The sequence below is a fragment of the Artemia sp. Qi Xiang Cuo genome, chromosome 6 (assembly GCF_049724085.1).
Source record: "Artemia sp. Qi Xiang Cuo chromosome 6, ASM4972408v1, whole genome shotgun sequence".
NCBI classification, from domain to species: Eukaryota; Metazoa; Arthropoda; class Branchiopoda; order Anostraca; family Artemiidae; genus Artemia; species Artemia sp. Qi Xiang Cuo.
In genome coordinates, this window is record NC_142799.1 from 47,324,844 (window position 1) to 47,349,620 (window position 24,777).

The 24,777-nt window shown below is 35.8% G+C and overlaps 1 protein-coding gene across 1 annotated transcript in view; it reads left to right on the forward strand.

Moving 5' to 3' along the window:
* LOC148951294 (E3 ubiquitin-protein ligase HERC2-like) overlaps positions 1–22,522 on the forward strand; it is a 299,149-nt gene extending 276,627 nt beyond the window's left edge. Inside the window, 2 exon segments of the mRNA XM_089091055.1 lie at positions 3,704–4,331; positions 22,360–22,522. Coding sequence (XP_088947181.1) covers positions 3,704–3,811 — 108 coding nt within the window. The 3' untranslated portion in view covers positions 3,812–4,331; positions 22,360–22,522.
* The last annotated feature ends 2,255 nt before the right edge of the window (positions 22,523–24,777 follow it).

Consider the following 24,777-nt stretch of genomic DNA (forward strand, 5'->3'; position numbering starts at 1 on the left):
GAATCACTGTCTATAGTAGTTTATTAAAAAATCTTTTTTTTTAAATTGTCCGGTGACAAATGTTTACCTTCTATCCCAGTGATCCCACATATAAAATTTTTTTTTTGGGCGAAACATCGCGTTAAAAAATCAGAAACGAAATTCGCATATTAACGCGATAGTTATAATAGGGGGTCACACTAGACAATTTATTTGCGTCCGATTTTAAGTGGTCAAAAATAGCTTATTAGTTCAGCTATTTTAAATAGCCTAGGGCAAGGCCTATATCTTGTCATGTTAGGGTATGGGACTGGGATGCATCAAAAATTTCAGTAACGATGGCACTTAAAAATAGCTGCAAAGGAGAAATTAAATGGTGTATTCCATTTTTTTTTTTTTTTTTTGAATTCTATTATTGCTTAGAAACAAATTGAATACCCAAAAGTACTACTACTAGAATCAATCTTCCCCGCACTAGTCTAGATTTTTACTTGCTATGTCCGATGAAGGCCTTTTTTGTGCAGAGTTTAAACTGTGCTGCGCAGAACAAAACAAACTGGTCTATATTTTTTAAATCAGGCCTAGCCATCTAAATTGGCCTACTAATCTTAGTTTAACCTCAAACTTCTTCTGAGACTTTAGCCCATACTTTCATTAGAAGCAACCTATTCTTATGGTCTTTATGAGCTTTAGAGTATAGAATTCTATAATTTCTAACTGACAAAATTTATTTTTCAATATCCATTTTGATTTTTCTCAGCTTGCTGATTTGCTGCAATTTATTGATCAGTAATTACTGGAGAAGTTGAGATTCATGAACTTGTACGATATTTTGGAAAATTGGATAGATTTTAACCAAAACTGTAAAACTATTAATAGACACAGAATCTGATGCACATTTATTAAATGCTTATTCTACAAAATAAATTTACTATGTTGTAAGAGTTCCAAAAATAAAGCAAAGGTATTTTTGTCTGTATGACTTTTATGAGTTTTCTTGAGAATTTTGAAACTTAGAAAAAAATGGATGGTGGAGACATATGATTTCTTAGGGAGATGGGCCCTTATTTCTCAAAATGTCTGGGGAGGTCCTTTGAACTACATCTCGGGTTTTTAAGGCTCTTTACCTCCTGTTTTCATAGAATGGATCTTTTGCAGTTTCTCAACGGCGAGCCAAAGCTTTATATTTAGCTACCTAGAAATTTGTATCAGTGTCCTTAGAGACAAAATACCGCGAGTGTGAAGTATAATTTCCAAAGTTTTGGAAGATTTACTTTTGAGGGCAATGTGAATGCTTTCCGGAAGCCTCTTATTGACTAATAAGGTGTTCGTCACTTTAGTATCTTGACATTCTCCAGCCTTGTTGAATACGAAACGATAGTTTTGTTCAAACTCGATTATTAAATTCAACTTTTTATTTTATTTCAGCAAAATTTTAGACTAACTTCTAAATTGTAATTGTAAAGGTTTGTAAAGACTTAACAGCATGTATTTTCTCACCGAATAAGATAAGTAGTTGACACATTTCATGTCTCCCATTTTTGGCAGCATAATTTAATGTGAATTTCCGTAGTGACCTTTTGCGTTGGGATTCGGACATTCATCTAAACATATTCTGCGACACAAAAATGTCCATAAATTGATCCCATATGCAAAAGTGTTCGATTAAAGGTGCTGTTAATAGTATCTATTTCCAAGCCTAAAAAGACAAATAACCAGAACTTTTAAGCACTTTGCTCCTAATAACTGACAAAACATTTGATTTTCTTTTTAAAAAGTATAATTAAACTCTGCATTTAGCCGCCAGACTCTTGTTGGTTTTAGATTCACTCCAATTTTAGCTACATATTTAGAAAAAACTTAAATTCCTGTCACAGTGTCATGTATGTTGAGCGATTCAAAACATTTTTACGTTGTGTAATTCAAAAATATTAAATGATTCATAATTCTTGTATATTTTTGCAAATTCTTCTTTTTTTCACTAAACTGCTAAGAGGTTTCAGTGCGACAATGAGTAGAAATAATGGTGTATTTGTGTTTTCATAATTTATTTTTCAGTTTATACTTTATAGACTTCCTTTTTTTGTTTAGATTATCTTTTCTTCTTTTTCTTCTTCTTTTTTTACACACACCGTAAATACAAGTATTGTATTTATTCATTCTCAACTTCAATTTGGATCCCATAAATTTATCCTAGTTAATGAAAATGACTTCATGAAAAGGTTTTTTTTTTAGAAGATTATCAAAATTTTAAAATAAAACAAAAATAACTGACAATAAGAAGGATAGAATTATTGTTTTCTAAGTATATTAGTTTTCTAAGCATATCTTCACGTCCTGGGCAAAATGATCTTTTGTATGGTTTTCTTTTTAGTTCTTTTTTCAGTATTTTTTTTTTCTGTGGTGGGCATGCACTCCAATCGATGAAATGCAGTTTGTCTTAGTTCTTCATGGCTTTTTACCATTTTGCGTCAAATTAAGCGTTTCATTTGTAACTTTTCACATTCCATATTTAAAGATTTTCTGCTCTAAAGTATTTGATTTTTTTTTTTTTTAGAGTAGAAGTTAATCAAATTCACTTCGTTTTGTTTCGATTTATCGTCCGTAGTTCCCACCAGGAGCCGCTTGAAATTTTATCTAATGAATTGTCACTATTGTTACATTCCTAACTTGCAACCAAAATCATCTCATTCAATTTTGGCAACTTAACTTCGGTAGCTTTTATTTCAGATGACACTTTTTTAATTGGTTCAGTTTAAGGCTTAATCCTCCAGTAGATGGGCTATTTTTATGGTGAAATGAAACTATGCCTGTCGTTTTTGTAGTTACGGCGAAAGAAAATACATTGTCACTCATAACCATAGACGCATCAATTTATAATTGAGGAGTGACAGCGTGATTTTAGGCAAGTTTGGAGGATTGGTGGGTGAGAGGCCTGGTTTTTGTGATTTTTCTTTTTTCTTTATCATCTGGTACACATTCATTTGATAAATCGATAGTTCAAACATGCTCGTTCTATTTGTTACATGCCCATTCTCGTTTTATGGCAAAATTAGGTATTTAAGTCTGCGTCTATTACCACCATTGATGGTAATACTTTTGGTGGAATACTTTTCCTGTTTTACCTGGCATCTATTCAGATAATGAATCTAGGTCATAACTCATATAATGTGTGCATATAAGAAGCAACAGTATATTGTTGTACAAACGGGATAAGTTATATGTTATCCCAAAGATTTTTACTAAAAAAAAAAGTTTCTCTAGTTTCAAATTTTCCGTCTAAACATTTTTCAGATACATGAATTTCTCTATGTATGCAAGTAACAATTGAGCCCTTCGACAAATTGGCAAATCTTTAGTAATTGTGTACGCCACTCCACTACACTGAAACCTCTTTTAAACTTAGTATTAGTTATAAGTCAATGAGACAATTTGAGAGAACCCCTTAGGAGATCGTCCTTTAAAAAAGGCGAAATTCCTGGAGGGAATTTCCAGGAATTTCTAAAAATAAAAGTAGCATTTTCTACGTCTTACTCTCCCTCCTCCTGTCCTCCTATGAATACGATCAGCTCTTGCATACCCTCTCCCCCCTCTCTTCCTCCCCAAGATACAGTGAAGTAGCCCTAATATTGGCATCTCGTTTCAACACCCTTCAATTTCTGTTCTTTAAAATAGCAACTGTTATAGAGGAGATGCAAACCTAAGCTAACCTTCTTTATTTTAGGTGGTGTTGCGAGAGAAACTAAAGTATGGGATCCACTTTTGTAAGTCTATCGACACAGATGATTATGCGAGAGTCATACTACCTCCTGATGCGCTGTTGGAACCATAGCATTGTTTTGAACTTGATCCGTATTTTAACTTGTCATTTTATATGCTTAGAATTTTCTTTTCCTTTTCAAACGTGCTTATCCTAGGAAAACAAAGGTTATTGAGACTGAGAAAATTAGCAACTCTGGTAATTTTCTGATTGAAGAAGAAATTAGTGGTTCTTTGGAAGTCTAAAATTCGTGCATATAATTGTTATTTAACTTTTAGGTGTTATAAGTGTCAAGTGGAATAAAACGTTGAAATTAGTTATTCGTCAAATATCAAATGTAGAAGCGATTTAATGTACATTAAAATATCCTACATTTTGCATAGTGCCAATTTAATTTGAATACTTAAGCTAGTATTCTTTGCTTTATTGTTACAGTGGAGTGTGCTTTTAATGTAAAAAAGGATCAATGGAAGCTGATTTTCTAACAAATTTAATGGTTACGTAGAACAAACTATTTCTCTTATAAAAACTGACGGAATTCAGAAGTTCTTGCCTATTATCACTGAGTGAACTGGATGATTCAAAAGTCAAGGTACGTAAATAAACAACGGACAAACTTTAACTAAACTACAAGGTTTTGATGTTGATGCACTAATCGTTTGGTGAGAATGTTTCTAAAATTAATTGATATTAAAATTAATTAAAATTAATTTACGTTTGTGCTCGACTTGAAAATAAAGTAAAATATGTCGAAATCCTTCGCTTTTTGGTACAATTGGACAAAGCAAAATTTGCTTTTAGACAGTTTTAATCAATTTGGCTTCTAAGTGGCTCAAGTCTTATTTTCTCCAGAAACTTTTTAAAATCAGCGCACATTTTTAAAGTAATGTGTATATCAAGTTCAATTAGTATAGGTTCAAATGGATCTGTAACTGAAACAAAAAGATGAAATATTTTGCATCTTCTGATTGGCAGCATCAGCACCAGTAATATAAAACCCCGTTTTGGAACTTCGTTCTAGGTCACTTTTGAGCTGTATGAGCTTTTTGACAGTGACGTGTGTATTAAGTTCAATTAGTATAGGTTTTAGAACTTTGAGCTGTTTACTTTTGAGCTGTATGAGCGTAGAGAGCTTACTCAGTGCTAATTGATTTCCGAAGATATAGAAGAATAGAGTTCACTAGTTCTTGTGCGAGTCTGATTCATAGATTCGAATAGTCTAAAACTGAATTTGACACAGTTTTATAGAAAAACTCTTGAACCTTTCCAAGACCTTCTTATGAAGGGATTAAGAAAAATTGATGATAGAATAATCCCAGAAAATAAAATATATTCCCAAGATCTTAAGAGAAATCTCAAAAACTGACAGAAACATTTCAGTCGAAAGTCTCCTAATGAAATCTGATAAAGTGGAAGTGTTCAATTTAATTCAAGAACGGCAAAAAGTTTAAATATGTTTTCGCTCTATCATTTAACGTCGTTACTTCATGTCAAAGATTGAGTTTTTGGAGATATTTGCATCTAATGATATGGTTTTAGGTTATTTAAAAAAGAGAGGAGGGTGTGGTCTCATGGTCTCACGAGTCACTACGCTGATGTCGAATAGTTAGCCTTCTCGATATATCCTTAAAATATGAAGGGTAAAAATTGGTAGGCAGATTTACTTAAGACTAAAAAGAGTAAATTATGAATCTCTAAACAAAAACATTTTATAACTATTCAAACACAGTTAATCTTAAATGTTTTTATTTTTCTAGTAAACTTAAGTTCTGTTGAATTTTTAGCTCTTTTACGCTTAAATAATTAACAGTCACTTAAACAATAAAATACGGTCTGTCAGTATTGACATATTTTCAGGGATTTTTAACTTAAAATTTGAATCTGTAGCTTATTTTTTCACTTAATGTCGTCATAGCGAAAATCTGAACAACAACTTATTTGCCTGTCTTCAGTTTATCATCGATCACTTCTGATTCCACCCTTGAAATCTCTCTGTGACTACGGTATAATTAGATCATCAAGTTCCCTCCCAGTGGCGAGGTTTGCTGTAGCAAACTCATATTCTATCATATAGAATCAAATAAAAAACAAAATGAAGTTTGGCCTTGTGAAGTACACAGCGAATCTCTAAACTTAAAGAGGGCCAAAATTAGCTTATGCAAAATGTCAAACCTAAAACGAGGAAAAATTACCATGAATGAAGAAATGAAAACTAAAATGAACAAAAATAATAAAGAGCAAGTGAGAAACACATTCGGTATTAGTACCATTATCTCTTTACCTCCCGTAGGGATAGTATCATTACAGATAAGTCATGCCCCTTAGATGATAAAAATTTATATTTTACTGATTTCTGCTAATCAAAAACCACAGTATTTGTAGACTAATTCTCTCAGCAAATAAACTTGAGGTATTGGAGAGGATTTAGATTTGCCGCGTGCATAACTTGGATATGCTAGTCTGTTTTGACAACCAATAAGAGCCAGGGCAATGACAATGTGCTATATATTTATTTATTTATTTTTGTATATAAATAAAAATATATAAAAATAGGTATAAAATTTCAAATAAGACAGCGTAAATATCATGGACCCCCCTCCCCCCCCACCAATTTCAAAGGCGTTGGTTTAACAAGGTTCAAACGACTTTGAACCTTGTTTGGTTCAACACCTTGGTGATTTTGGTTATTTTGAATCTGAGTTGTCAATAGAGCTTTAACACCTTTATCATCAAGCAAGTCATCTATGAAATGACAAGTAACTCCTCTAATAACGGCGTTGTATCATCGAGGGCTGTTAGATTTATCCTGTCATTAATCCAACACCATCCTATGTCCCTAATTAATTGTGCACAGAAAGAGGGTTTCTTCCCATCAAGTTTTAAAATATCTCATTTGAATCAGGTCCATAAAGGTGATAAGGCTAATAGTTTAAGAAATTATAGACTAAAGTGCTTTGCTGCCCGTCTTTACGTATAGTTATAGCGTTCTAACGTATTAAATTCTACACAGTTTGTATTTCGGTCTGGTCACGCATTGGAAAAAGCTCTTGTCTATTTAACTAGCGTCGTCAATAAAACCCCGGCGGGCGCGGATCCAGGACCTTTTTTAGGGGGGTGGGGGGAGGCGCAAAAGAGGTTGATCCGATAAACTTGCGTTAGGAGCAAGTTTAATTAACGTAAACTTGCGTTAATTAAGTAACTTACACCACTATAGGCGACTTTAGGGGGCGCGCGGCCCCCTCACCATTCCCACTGAGCACCGGACCAAGGAAATAGGGTTTTCGTTGTATTTATTGATATAATTAAGCCTTTTGACGTGGTAGTCGATGATATGCTGTTTATGAAGTGTGAGTTTTATGGCATAAGAGGTCCTAGGCTTAGCTTTCTACGGGCATTCTTAGCAGGACAGCTACGGTATGTTCAGAATGTTTAAAAGCGATTATCATCCAGTTTGCCCATTACATGCGAAGTTCCACAAGGTTCCGTTCATGGACCGTTATTGATTTTATTTTTTTGTCATTGACGTACTTCAAAATATCTAAAATATAAATAATTCTAGTGAGCCATTCCATGATCCGGAAGAAGTGAAACTTTCGATGTTAGTCGATGACCCGTCGCGTGTTTTTCTTTCAATTTTAATTTAATAAAATGCGCAACCCCTAGATAAATTTTAAACTTGGATGTGTGTAAAAAAAACAAACGTTAACCCTGATAAAATTAGTTTTATTTTATTCTCTTGAGCAGCTAGTTATTGTCCATGGATTACTCGATTAAAATATAGTGATGGTGAGATTGAAGAGAAACTGATGTGTCAAATATATAGGTATTACATTTCGAATAAACTTTGTTGTTTAGGAACTATGCTAAGAATATATCAAGGATAGTACGATACTATCAGGAAACAGGGATATTTTGAAATTTTCCCCCATTGTACTTTAAGTTGTTGTATTTTTCCATGATACATTAATGTATTTTATATCGTCCTTCGGTATGGATCGGGATGTTTTCGTCACCATTGTATCCAAACCAATTTCTACAAATAGTGTGATCCATTTACATTGCCATTAATCTTCAAGTGATTCTGTGAGTTTTGAATATGGAAGGCTATAAATTTTATCGGCTGCTGGCGTATGGATTTTTATCACCTACTATTTATGCTTAAATACAATGATAATAGTATTTGACCTTATGCTGCGCAGTCGTGATTCAGATTAGGTCTGATTGCTGCATATATGATACTCGCGCAAGGAACGACTAGACAGCTCCAGTATCCATCAAATCACAAGTTCTCCTTTATTTGTCGGGGAATAATCTATGGAATAGTAACAGTAAAAAAATTGGTGAAACGAAAAGGTTTGAAGAATTGAAAAAAAAGAAAATATATTCTAATTTTGGGTTTTAATTTCTTATTTGGATCTTTCTTTTCTTTTTTTTTCTTTTTGTGGATGTTTGAAATATGCGGAGGGGCATTGCGGATTTTATTTTTATAGTTATTATTAGTATTATTATTATTACTGCTGTTATTATTTTTATTACTTAAATATGAATGTATTGAATTGCATTATTAGCATTGGTTGTGTAATTGAGTAGTTATTCCATGGTTATAACCAGTCTTGAGGAATTTTTTATTCCTGGTGCACCCCTTGTTGAACACTGGGCAAGCCCCTTTGAAAAAACTGTTTTTACAAGTTCATGGACAGACCAGCAGATATGGTTGAATATACATATATAACGAAGTAATATAACGCTATTAATAGACGAAACTTAATTTAACTCTACAATTGATGATACTTCTTGACACATGCCGACAACCACCCAATTATACACATGAATCAATTTGTCCTTCAAAACGTATGTTTCTCAATGTAGAGGAGTAATATCGGTTTCTAGTGATTTCCCCCCGAAAAAAATCCCCCCTCCGAAAATTTCCCCCGTAGGAGATTCCCCCACCCCGGAAATTTCGCTCCGTAGGAGATTCCCCCTCCCCGGTGATTCCCCCCCTAGGAGATTTTCCCCCCGCTGAAATTTCTCCTCTCCCCCCTCTCGGAAATAATCGCCACCGGAGACTACCCTTGCTTTAGACTTATTTGCATTGGATGTCACCCATGGCTCAAAAATTGTTGAAAAATTCTTATCTTTCACGGCGGCCTAAATCATCAGAGCGAGCGGAGAACACTTTTTAATCGCCAAAAAAATAGTAGTCTATAAATGGTAAAACAAACACAGTTAAAACGCTACATTCTAAAAATAACATTCATTGCAATAAGTCTCAGGTACTCCAGTACTCCGATGTTCCTGTAGTTTCCCATCTGTCTTAGAAATCTGGCATTTAAATCCACATACTTTTTCTTAATTGGTTCATTGGATTGTCCCGCATTTGCTTGAATCACAACTGCCTTGTTAAGTGCTTGTTCGTGCTTGAGAATGTCCAAGAACTTCCAAAGACTAGGGTGATGAGCCGAAACTGAAGACTACAATCCTCTATGACAACCCTCAACATTGTTGTTTGTCCTGGGGAGATCATCTTTCGCTCTGTCGAACATATTCCAGACACGGGGCGGAAAGTTGCAAGGTACTCTCCTACTTCCACGCATTCTACCGATGTAGTTATCTGCAAAGTTGGTGATGATTGGCCCAAATACATTGTCAGTAAGTTTTGCTGCGACAGCTGTGAATGCAGAATGTACTTCCGAAATGGACACGAGTGCAAGAGCAGCTAGCATTTGAACGGAGACTGCGAATTCATCATCGTCTCTATACCTCGTCTCAAGGCCAAGCTTTTTTACTTTCCTGTAGATACTCTGGCTTAAGTGGAAAAAACAGACCTTCACTTCAGTGGCTGGAAAGCCTTTCCCGAAGGAATTCTGCACGCCCAACTCGAAATCAGACAATACAAATGTTGGACCTCCATTCGTCAAATGAGACTTTAGTTCAGTAAGAACTTTCGTATACGTGTCCTCTGACTTGTTAGGCAGGAGTGCGTAAACGCATGGAATCACCCGATCCTCGTACAGGCAGTGCACAACGTAAGGCTGGTAGAACAACTCGGGCAGAGTCTTGAACGTTCTGTCGACGAGCCAGTGAGAAGACGAATCGAGGAGCTGAACTGATGTGTCCGTACCAAACCTTAGGATTCTGTTGGAATTTCCATGGCCCCAGGGGGGGATCTCCTACGGGGGGAAATCTCCTAGACCCATAATATCACGCTTCCATTTAACATTTTACGGACATCACGGAAAGTTAATAACCAACGAAAATTCGAGTAAAGTGTTTGATCAACACATGACACGGTAGCAGAGTTTTCAATTGATGTATCGACCACATTTTGATTCTTAAGCTAAGAATTAAGTAGTGCCAACGTAGCCAAACGTCTGTGGCCTTTAGCGTTAAATAGTAAGAACAAACATTCAGGTCTGACGATATCCTTATTTTAGTAAAGGTTTTATTCATGTATGACATGCGAAAAAAACACATTAAAGTAATAATGGATATATATATGAATAATACAGCTGCAGTTAAGGTAGGAAATGAGGTTAATAGCTGGTTTTGTATTAGATCTGAAGTTAAGCAGGGTTGTGGTCTATCTCCCTTTGTATGTATTATTTTGATCGACTTCGTTTTAAGGAGCACAGGAAAGGCAATGATAGACCACGGAATCAAATTGAGAGGGAAAAGTCTCCTGGACTTTGATTATGCTGATGATTTAAGCGTCCTAGATGAAAGTATGAGCAAAATGAATGAAGTTTTAGATGTTTTGCGAGTTCAGGGTGCTAGAATTGGTTTGAAAATTAATGTTAGGAAGACTAAGTCACTAAGGCTGGGAATAAGTGAAGATGAAAAGGTGATGTTGGGTAATGAAAAGATTGATCAGGTGGGCAGCTTCACTTACCTTGGTACTATTATTAGTAAAGATGGTGGGAGCAGTGAAGATGTTAAATATAGAATAGCCAAGGCTCAGGGTGTTTTTTCACAGTTAAAAAAAGTCTGGAAGAATAGGAAGATAAGTCTGCAAACCAAGATTAGAATATTAGAAGCTACAGTGATGACAGTGGTCAAATCTGGCTCTGAAGCATGGACGCTCCGAAAAGCGGATGAAAATTTGCTAGATGTTTTCCAGAGAAATTGCTTAAGGATTGTTCTGGGTACCAGCCTGACTGGCCGTATTTCAAACGATAGGATATACGAAAAATGTGGTTCAATACCGCTCTCTAGGGCTATAATGAAAGAGAGGTTGAGGTGGTTAGGGCACGTTGTGCGGATGAAGTATGACAGATTGCCTAAGATTGTCCTTTTCGACCAACCGTCTAGGGCTAAATAGGAAGTAGGTTGTCCTCATCTGGAGTGGGAGGACGTCATAAAGAAAGTTTTAAAGGAAATAGCAGCTTCGTGGGAGGGTGTAAAAAGGAAGGCCTTGAATAGATTGGGGTGGAGGAGGAGTGTGCATAGCTGTGATGGCCTCAGACAACATGGTGCTGGAGTGAATGGTTAGTAGTACCAGTAGTAGTATATATGTATATATATATATATATATATATATATATATATATATATATATATATATATATATATATATATATATATATATATATATATATATATATATATATATATATATATATATATATATATATATATATATATATATATATTTAGATCACTTGATAAAGGGTTTTTCATGTCTGTAGTATTCAAAAATCGTTGATTTTCTTCAACAACATTTCGATTTATTGAAATTTGCTAAGAGCGTGAATCCTAAGGTCTGTCTGTCTTAATAAGAAACATTCATTCCTCGTTATTCTTGGCTAAGTCTCTTATTTATTGGATAAAGTTAACCTTAAGGCAACTTTTCCCAATAGCAAGCTCTGATCATTCCAATTGGGTGCTGCTCTGGTCGATCATTCTAATATTGTATTAAGTAACATTCCTTTCACGTTATTCCTGGTTAACTTTGTTATTTATTGGATAAAATTAGCTTAAAAGGAACTTGTTCCAATAGCAAGCTCTGATCATTCCAGTTAGATGCTGACTAAATTCGACAGACGATAAAATAAAAAGATAGAATAAAATTTTGTAATTTCTTAATAAAATGACGAAATTCTAAATAAAATAAGCGACGCCAGGACTCGATTAAACTGTGCTTGAATGACTCAAAAAATAGATAGTAATAAACCTTCAGGTTTTGTGTGAAGAATACAAAATCTTGTTGTCAGGTTTCACTATTAACCTAGAGTCACGCTAAGGGCTTTTCCTTGTCGGTCTTCGACAAAAATCATAATTCGCTATGCTCTAAAATTTGAAAACAGTATAATCCTACCTTTAAGTCAAAAGGAATTAGGATTCATTTATTCATCAACAACAACAAATTTGAATAGAAAAGGAAAAAATTCACTGTCATATCCCCCCAGCAAGAATCTATGCCCGGTAATGTGGAGGAAGAGGGAGAGAGAAAAAAATAGAACGAAAAACACACTAAAATGAGAAAGAAAAAGGAATGATAAACTTTTGTCCATCACTAACTACCCACCATAAGCCGAACCCGAGTGAGATGTTATGCACAATAAACCATACCTAGAAAAACTTCCAACATGGCCCAAAGACATTTACCCGAGAGAGGCATGAAAAAAGAGTAATAAAAAAAAAATAAAAAGTAAATAAAATAAAAAGAAGAAAAAAATCAGTTAAAAGTCGTGAAAAATGACAGAACTTCTGGAGGTACCAAGTGACGCCCTATAGTTTTTTATAAATTTTTTTTTTAGTAGTCTTCAATTTAATTAAAGCTCAATATCAGTTGGAATCTTAAGTTTAATTTTACAAGGTTTTGTGATTCCTCTGAAAATGCCGGCTAATTGGAACAGTTGTTCTTCCTGAAGTGTATTGCTATCTCTAGGTGGGAGCATGGGGCAAGCCAATCCTGGAAAATTCTACGGTGATGGTAGAGTTCTAGGGAGCAAAGCTCGACCCTCCATCCCGTGGTAGCACAGAAAATTCGTCAGCGCACCTTAACATGGTGAATGAGCGTAAACATTGCTAAGCTTCACAACGAGCAAGGGGATGGGTAACGCACAGTAGGGTGAGCTCGTCGAGTGGCTCCCCTCGAGGAAATTATGGCCTAGTAAACGACACAGCATTTGCACTGGATTGTGGTTAATGGACAATTCTTCTGGGTTTGGTCTGTTTTGGTGGGCGTTTCTGGGCTGAAAAACCTATTCTTAGCTAATTTATCTACTTTGGGTTGCCTCCTCGCTGTAGCATAATATTTGTTGACATGAATATATAATAAGTCAGTGGTAATAGGCTTGAGACTGTCTGTGCTGGGTTTCAACTCTTTTTGATAGAAGAGTTTTACCAATTACTGAAAACCATGTTGTGACCAAGATGGGCCCAGGATTGCACAAAGCCTCCATTCAAATTGAGGTCTCAGGGACTTCTTGCTGTCCGGTTCTAATGGAGCTTAAGCATTTCTGTGTAGACTTGAGAAGATGTGTTAGTCCCCGCCCTGCACTGGTTCTGGAACTACTGCTTTTCCTGAGGCCAAAACAATTTCAATGATTAAACAATATGAAAATTGTACGTTAATGAAATAACTTTTCAAAAATAAAGTTTTAACTGGCGAATTCAGACACAACGAACTTAAATTATTAGGAGTTTCAAAAGTTCATACCCCAGGGGTGGGAAACATGAAATAAGGTTATATAGAATTTATATAATTCTATATTTACTCAGACAGGAAGGCTGGGGTATATGACAGGGATTAGTGCTCCTGATGAATTAAAAAGCTTCTAAGTCTTGTTTAGGTTGGGAAGGTATTAATAATAGAATGCTAGTCACTCATTTTATAACTAAAAAAGTGCAGAGTGTCATCCATAGCAGTATGTACCCCTGTAGAACCGTATGACTGTGTTTGACTCAGATGAATTCTACTTACAGCTAACAGGAACAAATATACCGAGTCCTAGGTAGAAATATGCTATTTTATTAGAAGATTTTAACGCCCAAGTCGGTAGAAATAGGGATAGACGGTATCCTAGCCTAGGTAAACTTGGTATAGGAAAAGAAAGCAGTAACGGATACAGACTACGGAAATTTCGTAGGTATAGCAATCTAGTTATAACCAATACTGTTCTAAAAACCAGGGTTAATGAAAAAACCGGGAATTGTGGGGGGGAGGGGGTAAATTGTCCTATTTAGATAGTTCCGTAGGCTACAAACCCATGGCATAACTTTCAAAATGTTATAAGCTCAAGAAACAGGGGGTATTTAGATATAGGCTTTAAATTAGATAAAAAAAAGATCGTTAACCCAGCTTATAGACCTAAAATTTGCGATCAGAGATAAAGTGCTAGCCAATTTACACTTAATATAGATTTCATGCAACTCCTGAAGACATTGCTTTCTAGCCTTATACTATCAGAGTTAACAACTATAGCTTTCACGCTCCCCCCTGAGAATAAAACAGAAATCTTATCAAAAGAAAGGTATAATGGCTCTCTTTTCCCACAAGCTCTTTCAAAAGTACCTAAAAGAGCGCACTCTAAATGGATGTTAGCATTCGCCTTATATATAATTTCCATGTCCTAAAAATATCTCTTTTAATTTGCAAACAATTCGCCTTTTTTTAGATCGTCTAGAATTATGTGAACCCATAAGCTAAATCCTTTTCATGTCTAGCAGCCACCCTTGTTTTTGTTAAGTTAGACAAGGCGCGTGCGAAAAGATTTGTTTACGAAGCTCCCCTCTTGAGACATATTCACACACTGTTTTGTTTAAATCACAAGTGTTAAGATTTTGATGGTTTTAAATGTGGGTGAAAAGGCACTTTTTTGAGTAATAACTTCAATTGAATGAACTAATTGGTGATAAATGGTGGGAGGAGGGAGGTGGGGGGGGGGGGTTAAATAGCGGAAAAAAGATTATATATTGAAACAAAGTGTAAAGATTTTTTTCTGGGGGGGGGGTGGTATACCTTGAACTTGAACATATTGGGGGGGGGGGGGCTACAAAAAATGATTTTATTTGGAAAAACCAAAGAAAATTTACTAAACAGATCTCACATTATAAATCTGTGTAGCTAAAACTTCTAAATTCACAGTATTCATTTTTGCTCCATTGTGTTGTGAAACGATATGTTACTTTAACCACAAAGCGTGTTCATTATAAACAGAATCTCAAGGCTGAATTGTGATGTAAGAGAAACCTTACGTAAATTCATTGACCTAGAAATAGGTGTCGATGATCCTGTCCTGTTAGACTCGCTCTTATATGGCAATGATGTAAACTCCCTTCTGTATCCATTAGGCTTAGAAACATCACAAAAATTGACCAACATACAGAACTGAACTATGAAACAATATCAGACCATCAAAAAACAGAACCATGAAACAACATCAAACCATATAACCATCAAGAAACTGAACTATGAAACAACAGCAGACCATATAGAAAACAGAACATAGCCAATAAACATCACTAAACCATATAGCCATCAACAGCCAGAGCACAAATATGAAACAACATCAAACCATATAACCATCAACAAAAAGAAAAGAGCTATGAACCAACATCAAACCATATAGTCGTCAACAAACAGAACAGAACTAAGAAACAACATCAAACAACATAACCATCAAACAGGCCTAGAATGAAACATGTCATCTTAGACTGGTTATAGATGGCTGTGACGTCACTCCCGTCAGTAACTCTTGACCATTCCTACTACTGTGGTATTACGCTAAATTCTTCTTTATTCTGAAAAATCCAAACGAAAAATTTAGAATTTTGTAGTTTTTGGGTATGAAAATATCTCAGAAGGGTTCAGAAGGGTTAATATCATTTAATAGTGAAGCTATTCATCTTGATGAGTCTGTTACTTTCAACTTTTTTAGCGTTAAGTCACAAATTTCTATCTCTTTAGAGTCCCACTCAATATTCTTGTATTTATGACATGTTTCAAAGCTAACATTCCAAAGAAAGTCTGGTCTGTGCAGATAAGCGTGATCATTATTTTGATTTTGATGAAAACTGTATTTTGATTTTGACATAGAAATTACGTAAATTCAAACTAACACCCCCAGAAAGTCTGGTCTGATGATGTCACATCGTTCCGGTCGTATTCTAACCCTGTCATTGACCTAGAAAGAGGTGTAAAATTTTGTTCGCCCCAGTTTTACGTACAGTTGTTTGCCCCGTTGTTCGCCCCGTGGTATAAGAGCTTCCCCTACTAGTAAACAAACTCTACATCACCTAACTTCATGCTTCCTACTCCCGGGATACTAGTTTCTGAAACTCCTAATAAGTCCAGTTCGAATCGTCTGAATTCGTCAGTCAAAATGTAGATATGATAGTCATTTCTTAACGTCTTAACATTCTAAGTTCCAATTTTCATGTTCTTTAAGTCATTGAAACTTTTTTGGCCTCAGGAAAATCAATGATCCCCGATACTAGTGGAGGGTGGGATCACATATCTTGTCATGGTTACACCGAAGGGCTTAAGCTAGCCTAGAACCGGACAGCAAGAAGTCCCTGGGACACCCTGTATGAATTGAGGCTTTGTGCAATCCTGGGCCACTTTTGTCACAAAGTTGGTTTTCAGCACTTGGCGATGTTCTTCTATCAACAAGAGTCGAAATCCTGCAGAGACAGTCTTAAGTCTATTACCTCGGACTCATTATATATTCATGCCTACAAATATTATGCTACTACTGGTAGGTAGCTAATAGTAGATAAATTAGCTAGGAAGAAGTTTTTCCGCCCGAAAACGCCCGTCAAAACAAACCAAGTCCAGAAGAACTATCCATATACCAGAATCCCGTGCGAATGCTGTGTCGTTTACTAGGCCATAATTTTTCAAAATAAACTGAATAAAGTTACGAAGAGATTTGTGTCCACATTAGGCTATGAAACAAAAGAAATAAACACAGATTTTTGTTAAATTGAATATAGGTTTTACTTCCTACTTCCCTTAAACTTTCGCATGAGTTATGTGCAACTTTGTCACATGGACAATGAGTTCTCTAGGGGCAAAAATAAAAACATTAAACTACACTGCAAATTTAGCATGACAAAATCTGCCTTAATCTTTTTATGGGTAAAAGTAGCTTTTAAAATCGACAATTTTTGCACACCTAGCTGGGATATAAAAAATGAAAGAACTAATGGTATAGCTTAGAAACTCTTCTTCTGAAACTACCCCTTCAATAAACATTATCACCTTTATTTCAATCATTTCAAAACCAAGCACCCTTAAATACTGACACGAAAGAGAATTAAATAGGCCATGTCCCTAATTTTAGATGCGTAGTGCCTTTAGTATTTTTATTATTCTTTTATTTTATTTATAGAAGTGTTTATCGTAACCGCAAATTTGCATAAATTGCAAGAGCGGATCCAGGATTTATGTTCGGGGGGGGGGGGTTACTAATTTTCGACTCGGTTTTCGACTAATTTTACTAATTTTACTAATTTTTACTAAGGTTTTACTAATTTTCGACTCGGTCAAAAATTTCGGGGGGGGGGGAGTTCAAACCGGGTACCCCCCCCCCTTGGATACGGCCTTAATGAATTGTGTTAAAATTAAATCTTAAAGATCATAATATTTGGGAGTGACCTGGTTCGTTCAACCACTCCCACCCCTAAAGTACTCTCTGCATTAGTGAAATGGAACGAAATTTATTTGAGTCTTTGCCACAGTCTAGAATGTGAATAACCAGGGGTGTTGTTTGGAAGGGGGCAAGGGGACACCCCTTCGCTAAACATTATCACCTTCATTTCAACCATTTTAAAACCAAGCACCCTTAAATACTGACACGAAAGAAAATAGAATAGGCCATACCCCTAATTTTAGATGCGTAGTGCCTTTATTATTTTTATTATTCTTTTATTTTATTTTTAGAAGTATTTATCGTAACCGCAATATTGCATGAATTGGAAGAGCGGATCCAGGATTTTGTTCGGGGGGGGGGGCTTTACTAATTTTCGACTCGGTTTTCGACTAATATTTTTTACTTAGGTTTAACTAATTTTCAACTAATTTTCGACTCGGTAATTTTTTTTTTTTGGGGGGGGGGGCTCAAACTGGGTAACCCCCCTGGATATAGCCTTCATGAATTGTGTTAAAATTGAATCTTAAAGATTATAAGATTTGGGAGTGACCTGGTACGTTCAACCACCCTCGTTCCTTAAGTACTCTCTGCATTAGTGAAATGGAACGAAATTTATTTGAGTCTTTGCCCCAGTATAGAATGTGAATAACCATGGGTGTTGTTTGGAAGGGGGCAAGGGGACACCCCTTCGCTAAACATTATCACCTTCATTTCAACCATTTTAAAACCAAGCACCCTTAAATACTGACACGAAAGAAAATAGAATAGGCCATACCCCTAATTTTAGATGCGTAGTGCCTTTATTATTTTTATTATTCTTTTATTTTATTTTTAGAAGTATTTATCGTAACCGCAATATTGCATGAATTGTGTTAAAATTAAATCTTAAAGATCATAAGATTTGGGAGTGACCTGGTTCGTTCAACCCCCCCCTTCTAATGTACTCTGCATTATGAAATGGAACCTCAGGGTTTGTGCAATTCACTGTAAAGATAGCAACATTTATTTAAGTCTTTGTCCAAGTCTAGAATGTGAATAACCAGGGTTGTTGTTTGGAAGGGGGCAAGGGGACAGTTGCCCCTCCCAATAACCCTGAAGAAAAAATTACTGTATATCCCATGCCCCTTGACTATCTGGATATAGAGCCCTGTTGCCTCCCCCCCTCTAAATAAAAATTCTTCTCTTCTGGTTTAACTTAATCCGTTGCATGGTAAAATTGCTCACGCTGCAATATTTGTTCTACATATCCTGGAGTCTAACATGGCAACCCATCTATGGATGCCACCGATCAGTTGCTTATTTTTCGCTGTTTTTTTTTTTTTTTTTTTTTTTTTTTTTTTTTTTTTTTACAATTGTGGTACAAATACTCTTATCATAACAATACATATAAAGAAGGTGGTCTGCTGGCAAGGTTCCACCTAGTAATCCCCAGCTATTTTATATATTTTTGCATAGGTCGCATTTGTAACCTAACCCTAAACATTTGCTCCGATTCTTACAGCATAGATGAACTAAATTTTATTAGGGAACAAAAGAATGATTCAACGTTTCACAAACGTTTGCAAACTGTTTCCTAGCCATCTAATTTAGCAGATCAGTCGAAAATTTGCTTTGAAAATAGTTGTTTTTCGTTGCGTCTTAATTTTTTTTATAGTGACGAGATTTTTTTTTATATGGTGGTTGTTTGCATGAATAGCTGATGTGCTAAGGTTCGTGAATACAAAAGTAATAATGGGGAAATATTTTAGGCCATGGGGGGACTTTAAAAAAATAATGGAGTAACATTCTAAATGCCATATTTGAAAATGTTAGGTAAAAAGTAACAGAATTGGATGTTCATAGCATCTTCTTGTCTAAATTCCGAAAGGTGAATGTTCGACGTTCTGCTAACTTTTTTCTTACACATTTTTAACTCTAAATGGAGCCTCTATATTGGAAATTGGGGGGGGGGTGTCTTAAAAAAATGGTGGAATGGTGGGAAGGGTGTCTTGGGTATTGGGAGAGGTGGTCCTTGGAGGTTGAGGTCCATAGTGGTTAGAGTCATTGATGGTTCATATTCATAATTCTCTCACTAGTCTAATATTGTGTACTTGTCTATTATAGCGACCACGTTCGAGAAGTAAAACCATGTCATCTTGATGAGTCTATTACTTTCTACTTTTTTAGCGTTAAGTCACAAATTTCTATCTCTTTTATTAGATATTTTATATTGACAACACTGCTCGATGGTACTTGTGTATTATACAGAACACAGTCGAAAAGTAAAGGTATGTTAATTTACAATGTCATCTAGACACCAATGGGTCAATAATTTTAACTTTTTAGCATACTCCATTGCCAAAAACAATCTTTTATATCGCCCACGTCACATACTGTGTACATATGTATTATAGCGACCACAGAGTTTCAACCCAAATAGTTCTCTTAAAATGTCAATTACCTTTTGATGTTTCTTTCTTTTATTACATATTTTATGTATTGACAACACTGCACAATGGTACTTGTCTATTAAAAAGAAAACAGTCGAGAACCGCCCAAATAAAAATTAATAAGTATCCCTTAATTACATAAAGCTTTGAATCAAAATATTACTTTAGCCTCAATACGCGACTGAAAATTATTCCATATATTCTCTGCGTTACTCCTGTTAGAATGTTCCAAAGTTGAAATTTTCTTATTTGGAGTCTCAAGGTGAAAATGTGGCATAACAGAAATTACGTAAATTCAAACATCTCTAGAAAGTCTTATGTAACATGTCCCGTTAGTATTTCTGACTCCCTGATTAGTCTAGAAAGTGGATGTGGTCATGTATAGTTAGTATTCAAAGTAGACCTTGTTCTCCTCTATTGCTAAAATACAAGTTCCTTCTCAACTCTTAAACGTAAAATAAAACAAAATAATTAAATAAAAAAAAAAATTAATGTAAGCTACACGTCTTCAACAATGTCAGTTAAAAGGAGTATGTAACCTCTTCTGCGCATGACTTTCTATTACATCAACCCCATTTCTTGAAAAAGAGGCTGAAAATGAGAGGCGGTAAAACATGTGAAAATTAAAGTACTTTCCTGATTTTAAGTTTGATCAGATACGTCTGGGGAAAAATGGTGTAGGTGGTGGCTTGTTGCCCTTCAATGACTTTTGACTCTTTACGCTAAAGTTTTTTATTACTTTAAAAAGTAGAGTTGTGACAAAGAGGCAATCTTTAGCGTAAAGAGCGGGGCGTTGAGGAGGGGACAGCCTCTTTCCTATACGGAATAATTTCTGTTCGTTTCAAGTTTTAAGGTCGCTTCTGACTTTTAGTTAAAAAAAAACTTCTTATTTATTTTATGCCATACAAGGATTAGACCTTTGCTAAAGCTGCTCTATCAACTGAATCGAACGCTTCCTCATAGTCAGTAAAACTTAGGACTAAAAGTACTTGATGACTCAGGAACTTCTCAATTATAAGCCTGAGTGAGAATGTGGTCGACACACCCTCTACCTTCTTAAAACCGCTCATCTCTAAGTCTAAAAAGTATCATCATAGTAATTAATTTTCTGCCTACAAAAACCAGGCTAATACCTCTATAATTACCACATTCATTTTTATCACCGCTCTTTTAGAGGGTTTTAATTAGGGTTTTCCTAAAATCGCTAGGTACTTCCTCTCCTTTTTCAAAATCACAATAATAGTCTTCCGTAACTTATTTCTAACCTCAAAGCCACCACATTTAAGATACTCATTTACAACACTATCAGCACCTGGGGCCTTATTATTTTTTTAATCCTTTTAGTACTGTCACTAATTCTCCGTCACAAAATAATCTTCCTTCACATCCAAGGTGTCAAACTTTTTCATTTTTCTCTATATCTTCTCCTGTTGCTCTATTCTATTTTAGCACATTCTCAAAATGTTCTGCCCATCTCTCTTTATTTCTTTCCTTATCACTAATTGTGGCCTTATTCCTATCTTTAACTTGGAAAAGTCAAGATTGACTACTCCCTCTCAATTTATTGACATTCCAGTCCAATATTTTACTAATATGCCGTCTAGATTCATGTTCCAGATCCTTGACAATTGTATCCATGGTCTCCACATTACTGCTCCTTAGTTCATATTTTAATACTTTCTCCAATTTCTTTACATTCCTCTTATTTTCATATGATATATCACTCAGATAATTCTTGTGCAAGTAACTTCTCTCTATTAAACCTAAAGCATTTACGCTAATATTTCCAGATGTGTTTCTAACTTTTTCCCTAAGACACTATCAGAAACTTCAAAAATTATTTTCCTAAAATTATAACATCCATCTTGTACATTATCAAAATATTACATCCATCTTGTACATTGCCCAATTTCAAACTCTCTAATTTAGTATTCAACCGTTTTTGGAAAGTTTCTCTGAAATTCTCAGCCTGGAGTCTACCAACGTCATAGCTTCCAGGGAAGTAGTAACCCTTTCAAAATATCGGCTTTAAATTAACCCTCAACACAGGGGGAATATGGAAGGAATTATCCGGGATGGAAAATTTCCCACGAGAGGATTTTCCGAGGGGATACTCCTCGGCCCGATTTTGCAATCATAAGTGCTCCGAAACTGTGGCAAAAGGCTTCGAGACCGATAGTGAGCCGCGTCATGGTTAGCTTATTTCGCAAGCATTGATTAGGGCAGGAATAATATCAGGTACTCGCTGCAAATAAAAGCACATACTTAGTTAGGAATTCAATAGAATTTGACAATCATTTTGAAGCTGAAGAGCTAAAAGATAAAGGAGAAAAAAAAGAAGAGAAACAATAATAGAGGCATCCCAAAAATGACAAAATCTGAATCTGAAGTAAATACGAAGGCATTGGGCCAAGAAAATAACCTTAAAAAACAAAATAAGAAATAAATATGAATAAAAATAAATAAGGTAGTATTTAGTTCAAGAGTCTATCACAAGCTCTAATAGAACGAAATTCACTTTTTATGTCAAGTAGTATTTTTTTAGAGTATTTTCTCGTTACACTCGTATTTCAATGCGTATTGTCTCTTCTAGAATGAGTACAACTGGTATTGTTTACCACGAAGACATGATGAAACACGAATGCAAATGGGATACTACACACCCAGAGTGTCCAGGAAGGTTCAAGTCCTGCCTAGACTTATTGGAAGAATGTAATACTCTGAAAAAATGCCATGTTTTACCATCTCGAGAAGTTACTAAAGAAGAAATTTTAAAAGTACATTCGCCAAGTCACTTGCAACTACTAGAAAATACACAGCATAGAGTAGACAACTTGGAAGAATTTTTTTCTCATTATGATTCGGTGTAATTTAACGCTCACACATCCCGATCAGCAAAGCTGGCTGCTGGCTGTTCAGTCACATTGGTCGAGGCAATAATCCAAGAAGAAATAAAAAATGGAATTGCATTTGTAAGACCACCCGGTCACCATGCTACTCACAGCGAATTTTGTGGCTACAGCTTTTTGAACAATACAGCAATAGCAACAAAAGTGGCTTTAGATAATTACGGACTCACTCACATATTAATTATAGACTGGGATGTACACCACGGACAAGGAACACAAAGAGCATTTTATGAAGACCCAAGCAGTGGCGTATCCAGGATTTTGTTTCGGGGGGGGCCGTCAGTCTACCTTTTTATAGGAGTCATGTGAGCAAGAATATTATCTATCATAGTGCAAGATTTCAGGCGGGGGCGGGGGGAGGGGGGTCGGGGGGTTAGCTAGGTAAAGAAATTAAAAGTACACACTTTTCATGAGTATGTCTAGTTGTAGACTTTTTTTGTTTGAGAATGGATGACAATATTTTGCCAACAGAATTAAAAAAAAGTTAGAAGCAGTGATAGTTTCTATTTTGGGCAAGTAGTTGTTTTAGAACTGCCACGAAGCAGCAGAATTTAGAAAATATAAAATAAAGGAGTGTATTATTCCTTATATTTGCCTATAGGACCCTTGCTTTAGAGAACCAAATAAATAAAAAATAATATATCAAAGACAATTGCCCAGAATCTGGTTTTGGAGGGGCGGGGCCTCAGTCTACCTATTATCAAAGCCATGAAAGCAAGAAATGTATTGATATTAACATTGTTTACAGAGGATAAAGCACAATTAAAATTTAAAAAAACAGAATCAACTGCACTTAGAGAAACGAGCAACGAAAGACGACCTAACCTCTCACAGTAATAGCCGCCGGTCTTTTTTGGCTGCAAATCGATCAAAAATTTGGTCAGCATCGACCTGGATATCGTGGTTTAGGGTCATGTGAGCTAGTCCGTTCAGACGCTCTTCGCCCGTGGAGCTCCGCAGATATGATTTTAATCGCTTAAGACAGCTAAAGCTCCTCTCAGCAGAAGCGGTAGTCACTGGTAATATCTGAAAAATCATCAAAAGCCTTCGAATGTATGGGAAAAATCTTGCATTGCATAACACAAGAGTCGAAGCAACAGTTGATGGTTTCTCAGACTTACCGAGCCACTTCTGTTTCCAAAGGACTAACTCACATTCGAGCGCACGTCTACCCCTGTGAAATCCCTCGTAAACAGCAACAGCGTTCACAAATTCATTAATATTTAATAACTCGTTGTTAGCTGGCAAAAGCCTTCCGATTTTGAAAGATGCCTCCTGATGGCGCAAAAATCTTCGATCAAGTTCTTCAATAAGTGAAGCAAAGTAAGGCTCGAACAATGACTCGCGATAAGAAACCTTGATGGACTCATTATCGTTGATGGACGTTCGGCGGATAGACCTTGGAACAGCCGGAGCCACATTTAACTCTTGTGCAAGCTCATAGGCTTTCTGAAAAATTGTTTCAAAATCATTTCTTTTGACTGCAGTAAAGTATCAGAACATAGCTTAATATGCCGACAGCACTTAACTAAGTCTAAATCTTCGGCTTGCAGCACCTTAGAGACAGAGAACATTATGGCACTAACAAACTCTAGCATAGCCAACGTGAACATAAAACTAAATTTGGTTGCTGCTGAAATCAACGCATTCGCTTTTGAAATAAATTCCGTATCGCACCGTATGCTACCAACTATTTCCTCAAGTACGGAAATAATCCCACAATACAAAGACATAAAAACTGAAGCAACTAAGAAAGCCACACCAGCGTGGATCTTTTTATTGGTGTTATGGAGCCGTCAGAAGTCTTGACAAGACCAAACCTAGAATTCTTCATGTTCGTCACAGGCTCAGTAATCCAATTTTTCTCAACTTGGTGTTTCACAAAGTGAGCAATCACTGGCAAATCTTTAAAGATGCCGTCAATTTCTGAGCCCTATTCAGTGTCAGTCGCGGAAGCCTTTTCCTGCTTATCGGACAGAGTATTTTCTTCTGAGTCATCATCTGAGTCACTGTCGTGAAGTACAGAAAGACGAACATTCGGTACTTGGTGACCGAAAGCAAAAAGTACGTCGTCGGGTATCAAGGCTTTCATTATTCGCTGG